The sequence below is a fragment of the Coregonus clupeaformis genome, unplaced genomic scaffold, assembly GCF_020615455.1.
Source record: "Coregonus clupeaformis isolate EN_2021a unplaced genomic scaffold, ASM2061545v1 scaf5560, whole genome shotgun sequence".
Taxonomy (NCBI): domain Eukaryota; kingdom Metazoa; phylum Chordata; class Actinopteri; order Salmoniformes; family Salmonidae; genus Coregonus; species Coregonus clupeaformis.
The window spans coordinates 3,553-12,972 of NW_025539014.1; the positions used below are offsets into that span (position 1 = coordinate 3,553).

Below are 9,420 nucleotides of genomic sequence, written 5' to 3' on the forward strand. Positions count from 1 at the left end.
AATACATTACTGACTCTTATCTTACGGTCGATACAAACAGCAGTAATATTAAAAAGAGGCTGCAAAACAGAAACTCGTCAGCTCATAACCTTCGCTAGCATAGGGCTAATTTAAGCTAAATAAAGATAAACACGTACCTTCATAATCAAACAGGTAACCTTCAACGAAGAACTTGTAGCCTTTATCAAGCTTCGATCTTGAAGTAAGGGACCACTTGTCAGCAAGTCGTTCTACGTCGTTAAGTCGTATTGGTGGCAGATGTGAAAGGGACTGGGTGAACTCCATAATGATGTGCTACTAGCTAAGCGTTCCTAAGCGACACCGGATGTAAACATAACCTGCATCGCGGCAGAACGGAAGTTGTCTGACGTCACGTGAAAAGGGCCTATTTCGCAATGACCAAAGGGAAATGGCTGCTCTCCCTTTGTTAGCTTAGCATCTAATGCAAAGCTAGCCTTTCTTGTACAGGAATCTCACTTCCCAGCACAACAGGGTCCTCTTTAATACGGGAATGGGTTTACTAACGGCATCTCATGTTCAACCCAATAGGCGTTTCTTCGCTAGCAATGTTTACCGGAACATGCGGGTAACATAAATAAATACTTGCCGTTATCTACTCACGCTACTGAAACACGAGAGTTAGAGAGATAATAACTTTGCATCGGTCAAGCGAATATACAGCTCTGGAAAATATTAAGAGACCACTGCAAAATGAACAGTTTCTCTGGTTTTACTATTTAAAGGTATGTGTTTGGGTAAAATTATTCTATAAACTATTGACAACATTTCTCCCAAATTCCAAATAGAAATATTGTCATTTAGAGCACTTATTTGCAGAAAATGACAACTGGTCAAAATAACAAAAATGCAGTGTTGTCAGACCTCGAATAATGCAAAGAAAATAAGTTCATGTTCATTTTTAAACAACACAATACTAATGTTTTAACTTAGGAAGAGTTCAAAAATCAATATTTGGTGGAATAACCCTGATTTTCAATCACAGCTTTCATGCGTCTTGGCATGCTCTCCACCAGTCTTTCACATTGATGTTGGGTGACTTTATGCCACTCCTGGCGCAAGAATTCAAGCAGCTCGGCTTTGTTTGATGGCTTGTGACCATCCATCTTCCTCTTGATCACATTCCAGAAGTTTTCAATGGGGTTCAGGTCAGGAGATTGGGCTGGCTATCACAGGGTCTTGATCTGGTGGTCCTCCATCCACACCTTGATTGACCTGGCTGTGTGGCATGGCGCATTGTCCTGCTGGAAAAAACAATCCTCAGAGTTGGGGAACAATGTCAGAGCAAAAGGAAGCACGTTTTCTTCCAGGACAACCTTGTACGTGGCTTGATTCATGCGTCCTTCATAAAGACAAATCTGCCCGATTCCAGCCTCGCTGGATCATCACCGATCTTCCACCAAATTTCACAGTGGGTGCGAGACACTGTGGCTTGTAGGCCTCTCCAGGTCTCCGTCTAACCATTAGATGACCAGGTGTTGGGCAAAGCTGAAAATTGGACTCATCAGAGAAGATGACCTTACTCCAGTCCTCTATGGTCCAATCCTTATGGTCTTTTGCAAACCTCAGCCTGGCTCTTCTTTGCTTCTCATTGATGAATGGCTTTTTTCTAGCTTTGCACGACTTCAGCCCTGCCCCTAGGAGCCTGTTTCGAACCATCCTCGCCGTGCACTTCACCCCAGCTGCCGTTTGCCATTCTTTTTAAGGTCACTTGATGTCATCCTACGGTTGTTGAGTGACATTCGAATGAGTTGGCGGTCATCCCGGTAGAGAGTCGTTTTCGCCCTCTGCCGGTCTGTAGCTTTGTTGTCCCCAATGTCTGCTGCTTGAACTTGTTCTTATGAACCACCATTATTGAACATTTAAAGGATGGAAGCAACCTCACGCTCACTGTATCCCTCTGCCAGTAAAGCCAGAATTGAACCCTTCTTTTCCTCACTCAAAACTTTCCTTTTCAACTCTTTTGGCACGGTCAATAGTTATTTTTTGATTAATATTACTTTTGAGGTACTATTAGCACTGTTCAGATCCACCCCTCACGCAGACGACACCATTTTGTATACATCTGGCCCTTCATTGGACACTGTGTTAACAAACCTCCAAACGAGCTTCAATGCCATACAACACTCCTTCCGTGGCCTCCAACTGCTCTTAAACGCTAATAAAACTAAATGCATGCTCTTCAATCGAACGCTGCTTGCACCCACCCGCCCGATTAGAATCACTACTCTCGGCGGGTCTGACTTAGAATATGTGGACAACTACAAATACCTAGGTGTCTGGTTAGACCGTAAACTCTCCTTCCAAACTCACATTAAGCATCTCCAATCCCAAGTTACATCTAGAATCGACTTCCTATTTCGCAACAAAGCCTCCTTCATTTATGCTGCTAAACATGCCCTCGTAAAACTGACTATCCTACCGATCCTTGACTTCAGCAATGTCATTTACAAAATAGCTTCCAACACTCTACTCAGCAAATTGGATGTAGTCTATCACAGTGCCATCCGTTTTGTCACCAAAGCCCCATATACTACCCACCATTGTGACCTGTACGCTCTCGTTGGCTGGCCCTCACTACATATTCGTCGCCAAACCCACTGGCTCCAGGTCATCTAACAATCACTTCTAGGCAAATCCCCGCCTTATCTTAGATCATTGGTCACCATTGCAACACCCACCCGTAGTGTGCGTTCCAGCAGGTATATCTCACTGGTCATCCCCAAAGCCAACACCTCCTTTGGCCGCCATTCCTTCCAGTTCTCTGCTGCAAATGACTGGAACGAACTGCAAAAATCTCTGAAGCTGGAGACACTTATCTCCCTCACTATTTTTAAGCATCAGCTGTCAGAGCAGCTTACCGATCACTGCACCTGTACACAGCCCATCTGTAATTAGCCCACCCAACTACCTCATCCCCATATTGTTATTTACATTGTTATTTATTTTGCTCATTTGCACCCCAGTATCTCTATTTGCACATCATCTTCTGCACATCTATCACTCCAGTGTTAATACTAAATTGTAATTATTTTGCACTATGGCCTATTTATTGCCTTACCTCCATAACTTACTACATTTGCACACAATGTATATAGATTTTCTATTGTGTTATTGACTGTACGTTTTGTTTATTCCATATGTTAACTCTGTTGTTTTGATCGCACTGCTTTGCTTTATCTTGGCCAGGTCGCAGTTGTAAATGAGAACTTGTTCTCAACTGGCTTACCTGGTTAAATAAAGGTGAAATAAATGAATAAAAAAACTTCACAAAATAGATGGCATCATGAGGAAGGAAAATTATGTGGATATATTGAAGCAACATCTCAAGACATCAGTCAGGAAGTTAAAGCTTGGTCACAAATGGGTCTTCCAAATGGACAATGACCCCAAGCATACTTCCAAAGTTGTGGCAAAATGGCTTAAGGACAACAAAGTCAAGGTATTGGAGTGGCCATCACAAAGTCCTGACCTCAATCCTATAGAAAATGTGTGGCAGAACCTGAAAAAGCGTGTGCGAGCAAGGAGGCCTACAAACCTGACTCAGTTACACCAGCTCTGTCAGGAGGAATGGGCCAAAATTCACCCAACTTATTGTGGGAAGCTTGTGGAAGGCTACCCGAAACATTTGACGCAAGTTAAACAATTTAAAGGCAATGCTACCAAATACTAATTGAGTGTATGTAAACTTCTGACCCACTGGGAATGTGATGAAAGAAATAAATGCTTAAATAAATCATTCTCTCTACTATTATTCTGACATTTCACATTCTTAAAATAAAGTGGTGATCCTAACTGACCTAAGACAGGGAATTTTTACTAGGATTAAATGTCAGAAATTGTGAAAAACTGAGTTTCAGTGTATTTGGCTAAGGTGTATGTAAACTTCCGACTTCAACTGTAGATATCTATTGCGTCAATAACAGCCACTTATTAATCATTACTTCGTATCATATCATTCTGAATGTCGCATACTCCTTGCATTTGCACAAACCCCAGCTTTACTGATCATTCCATACCACACAAATTGATTTAATTATTTATTTACTAACTAACTAAATGATAACACAGGATACACACACACACACGGTAGAGGTTATTGATTAGAAACTTAACACTTATACATTTGGAAACTATGCTCACGGTAATGATAATACTTTGCACCTTAACCGTCGCCCATTTGGAGAAGAAGTCATGAATGTATTTACATGTCTGAATGTCTTCCTTTGTCGTTTTATCTCTGTTGGACCCAAGCCTTCTTGGGAAAGGTTGGGCCTTCTCTTGAACTTGGAGTGTAAGGCTCTGATTGTCCACCAGAGGTCACAATGTCCTTCTTCTTAGTTGTCCATAGCTTAAATGACTGGTCATGTAGTCTGGGCAAAACCAACAGGGTGGTGTTTCCTTTCACTCGTTCTGGAAGAGTGGTCCTCTGAAGACAGCTGATCAGCCGTGTCGATGATCCCCAGTGGGGTGATGAGAGCAGTGTAGTAGACAATGGTTTGAAGAGAGTAACAGGATGGTCCTACTTAAATTCACCTTCTTAGATACAGTACTTAGAACAGCTACTCAGCTGTAACATTGATTGTTAGAGAGGCGACTTTGTCGTCTTCACTTCGTGTTGATTTTCAGGGTCGTAACCAATGGAGACCTAAGCTGCAGCTTGAGTCCGTCTGGTCTGATATGTTAATTCTTCACTCATCTTTGTTACACTCTGGTTAAAAGGGGGCGTTCCATCATGCAGACACGCTCTCTCGGCTCTCTCGGGCGTGGCTAATTACTTGTGCAAAGCATTCTCAAAACGATGATCTCATTAGAAAACTAAAATCACATTCCTATCTTAACAAAATTACTCTGATCATTCTTCAGATTTCATATACAACATAAAAGATTAAACTTGACATATAGTGGGTATACTTTTGAAGTTACAGTATTTTCTTGATACTAGTTTTAATGACATCACAAAATAACAGCCCATATGACATGATCATTCTTTCGATCCCCACATCCTTCTGTTAGGAATATTGTTCCGGTATTCCCTTTTTGGACGTTGAAGTTTTAGGTGGGAAAAAGTATCTGGAGACAAAAGTATTCATTTAGCCAATACTGGGGGTCAGGAAATAATATTATTCTGCATAACATTTACAACAGGATGTGAAGTGTCATTAACCCCCACACCAATCCCTCCTCCCCTCTGCGGTTGAGAGGGGTCTGGTAGAAGTTTATCCATTGTAAACCTGATCTGCCCATTTGCAACCAGAACAGGACAGTCCTGACACCATCATGATCTCACACACCTGATAAACTGTCACGTAGACAAAGGTTATAAAAACTGAGACCCAACTCTTGTTCGTTGGGCTCTTAATGCTGCACTGTTGAGTGGATTGTTAACTGCTCCAGATTTGCACATCTTATAATGAAAACGTTTTTGTTTTGAAGAATCTGCAGTCTCTCTTCCTTTTGATTAGAATTTCCACGACAAGCTCAAACAGGCACCTTATAGTTGAAGACTCTTCTTTGAGTCATAAAAGTGCACTGAAATTACTTAGGCACTGTGCACACTTTGGAGAGATGTGTGGCCACTTGGAGACACCAGTTTGACCTTTCTCTCAAACCTTGTAATTTTTGGTATTATGTTGCACATACCCCACATTTTCCAAGAATATTCTTATCATATACTGAATGTATCCAGAGTATTTTCAGATTTCGTTATCAACAAATGCCCCGAAAAGTACAGTAAATGTAAAAATCACAAAATCAACAGTGTAATGTTTGGATTCAGTCTTGTCAGGTGAACTGTTGTGTCCTCACCTTTAGTCTAATAATTTCCCCATAATCTCCAAATGGTTCCCTTTTAATTGCAACATGGTTATGCATATTCTTTCCATATTTCATTTGTATGAAACATTTTAATTTAGCCCTGTCCATATAGGCCAATTCCCACGGGTGTAAAGGGTTCAAATGTATGCCAAACAAAAACCAATGATTGCAAAGTTAAACAAACCATACAACTCTATGCACAAGGATAGCTTTTAACAATTTTACAAAAACAAATGTACTTGAAGAACAGTGCAGATGTATAGTTTATTAACAGAATGATGGGACAAACAGCACAAACTGTAATTTTGTTACCAAACGTTTTTAAGGTGAAAAATATATATATCTGAGTCTAAGCATCATTCTGTTACCGGGAATTTCTCATTTGCAAAATAAACAAATGGAAACTAAAGACATTCAAAATAATTGTATTCATTTATTTTTATTTTTTATTCACATACAGTTGAATTACGGTTTTGTTGTGTATAACCATAAAATGAACGTAGGATAGGCCTAAAGATTCCTACAGTGAGACATTACAGAAAATTGTCTTGAACAAATGGATATTCAATTTGAAAAGTGAAAAGAAAAATGTGTCCCAAACCACATCACAATTCTCTATTCTCCTAAGTGCTTGTGATAAGTGAGTAAAAACTGAAAGTAACATCTTTATGCAAGTGCAGCATGTACCAATACACTCCAGGTAGCAATCCCAAATGCTCACAAGAACACAACATACTAGCCCCTTTGAGTGTTCTTAATCAAACCTATCTACAGACATATTCACTCTACCAGGACAATTAGCAAAGGCTCCTTGTACATTACATTTACGTCATTTAGCAGACGATCTTATCCAGAGCGACTTACAGGAGCAATTAGGGTTAAGTGCCTTGCTTAAGGGCACATCAACAGATTTTTCACCTAGTCGGCTCGGGGTTACTGGCACAACGCTCTTACCCACTAAGCTACCTGCCGTACTCACAAAGTTGTATAGAGTCAAAGTATAAAATCAGTAGTATAAAATCTGTGTCCATGTTGATACCAGTGTACCAATGTACTATTTTCTCCTTTGAGTCCCTTTTTGCCAACACACACTGAAGAGAAGTTGTTGTTGGGAGTGCAGTTATAGACCCAGGTTGGAGTGGGGTACAGCTTTACTGAGACAGGAAGTCTGAAGGGAAAGGCTGCAGTTTTTACCAACTGGTGGGGCAACTCCTAAAGCCGGGCTGTGTTGCTGTAGAATGGGCCAGAATGTGGGGGTGAAATGTAGGCCAGCTGACAGCATCCCTAAAGCCTGATGATGTGGAAGGTGGTACCGCTCTCCACCCACAAAGGGAAAAACGGGAGGAGAATGTAATCTTGAGTGGGTCTGAGATACAATGGAGTCTCCAGGACAAGAAATGGTGGGAGCATCACTGACTTCCCAGAGAGGAGCTATTTCGCTTTGTATTTTGGAGTCCTTGGAACTCCTCTTTTCCCCTCCTGCCTTGGTTTGATGTGCTTCCTCCAGGCTTTGCTCTCTGGGAATGGGGGAGCATCGCTGTCCCTTACGGAACTTTGCTCTTCTGTTCTTAAACCACACCTGGAGCAGCATATTATTTTATTATTGGTGAAGGGTTGAAGTGTTTATAACGGTAATATTGATCAAAAGTTTAAAAAGGTAATAGCACCACAGCTGTTATATATATCACAAGAATAAAGTTACTAAAAGCAGCAGTTCAAATAAATATTATGAATGAAAGCATGCACACAGGCTGGTCCTCTTTGAAGAGCGACCTTTACTGACCTGAATGCGTGCCTCAGGCAGATTGATGCAGACAGCCAGTCTCTCTCTCATACCTACATCAGGGTACTGGGTCTGCTGGAAGGCTTTCTCTAGAGCCTGTAACTGAGACACAGTGAAGGCTGTGCGGCTCCGACGCTGCTTCTGCTGGTTCCCATAACGGGCCTCCAGTATCAACTCTGTGGGGACAGAAGACAAGCCACAACAAGATTAGAGGTGGTGAAACAGTCGGATGGCATGTGAGATATCAGGCTACACATGAAAATACCAGCATGACAATTATCAGTTTCAACAACTTTTTTCAGATGTGAAAGCAGGTCTTTTAACGCCAAATTATAATTAGAACATTTTTGCCACCTGCATTCGTTTGATTGCATGTATCGATTACAGACACAGTCATAAATGACAGTAGTCTATTCTAAATACCTGCAAGTCTTTCAGCAACAGAGAACGTGTGAACCGTTGAGGGATTGGCCGATGGATAAACTGGGTACTGGTCTGCCATCTGGTGGTGGAGGTCGAAAAGGACGGAGTTGACGCTATGCAGAGGATAGACTCCGTTGCCACTGTCGGATCCCCCGCAGAAATTTAAGGCATTCATAGCGGACCTAAATTCATAAGGTAAAACTGATTTAGTTATGTAGGCCTTACACCATAATAACTAGGCATACAATGGAAAAAAGTATATAGCCTATAGCTTACTGTACAATTTAGCCTATGTAGGATGCTTGCACAGTGCAATTGTGATTTAGGCTACACTCTAAACTCACTGTAAAAACAAATACAGAATAAATGGTAAATATAAGCAACTTTCTTGATAATTAAAAGTAATTGAAAGTTATTATTCTCTAAGAATAAACCATTGGCACTTTACTTCAGTAGGCTACCAACATTCAGAAAACAATTTTCGAAACATAGATCAGACAAAAAAAGTATAACATCTGCAGTATTTTTTCTTTTACCTGAAAAGCACAGAAATAGCAGAAATGTAACCTATTCTTGTGAGCTTTTAGAAGTTCACTTGTACAGTCCAATACTTCGAAATGCAGGCACTACCCTTTGTCATGGCATGGATCTAATTATCTGAAGACCATTCTCACCCACGACTGTTTAAATAACCATTTACTCCAGCTCCCCTCAACCATTAGCCAATAGAAATAAAGGTATTAGCCTGGATTAGGTGGGATGAGGGGAAAAGAGGGGGTCCAAATTTTTTAAACTATTGAACTACGCAAAGGATCCCCTCTCAATAAGCGAGTGTTTCATTCCCTCCCGTTAAAACAATTAAAACAATGTGGTCTGCTAATCTCTGTGGCAGGCCAGATTAAAGTAACAGCCTTTGATTGTCCCCTGTTCTCAGCCTCCTTTCTCCTAAACTCCCTGCTTTGTCAATCTCCACTTGGAGGGAGTTTGCTTTGCGGTTTGTTTTGGTAACAGGCTACATATTTTGCCCATAAACTGTCAGCCTGTGAAATACAATTTAGACATTGGCCATTGAGACCAATTTCCTAAGGTTCAACTGAGCCAGATTCAAGATCTCCTCAAAGAGAACTATTATCCCACCAAAATAAGGAAAATATTTATAAACACAACATGCAAATGGGTTTTTCATAATTTGCATATAGGTTTGATGGAGTGTGTTTTTCAGTAGCACTTGCATACAACTCACAGCACTTTTATTTTTTTACACAAATGCAGTAAACATGACACTGCACTTTGTGAAAGTAGGTTGTTGCACTGCACCACCTGAGAAACATTCAGAGCTTCAATGTCCATGACTAAATCATGCTCTAAGCCAATGGTGT

General features: G+C 40.8%; 1 protein-coding gene across 1 annotated transcript; it reads right to left on the minus strand.

The window, feature by feature from the left end:
- Positions 1-6,163: 6,163 nt before the first annotated feature.
- On the minus strand, positions 6,164-8,668 carry LOC123490921 (diencephalon/mesencephalon homeobox protein 1-B-like; the record flags this gene model as incomplete). The annotated part of the gene is given in 4 exon segments (XM_045220747.1): positions 6,164-7,414; positions 7,619-7,794; positions 8,042-8,223; positions 8,578-8,668. Coding segments are annotated over 3 exon segments (810 nt in total). The 5' UTR covers positions 8,217-8,223; positions 8,578-8,668.
- Positions 8,669-9,420: the final 752 nt, after the last annotated feature.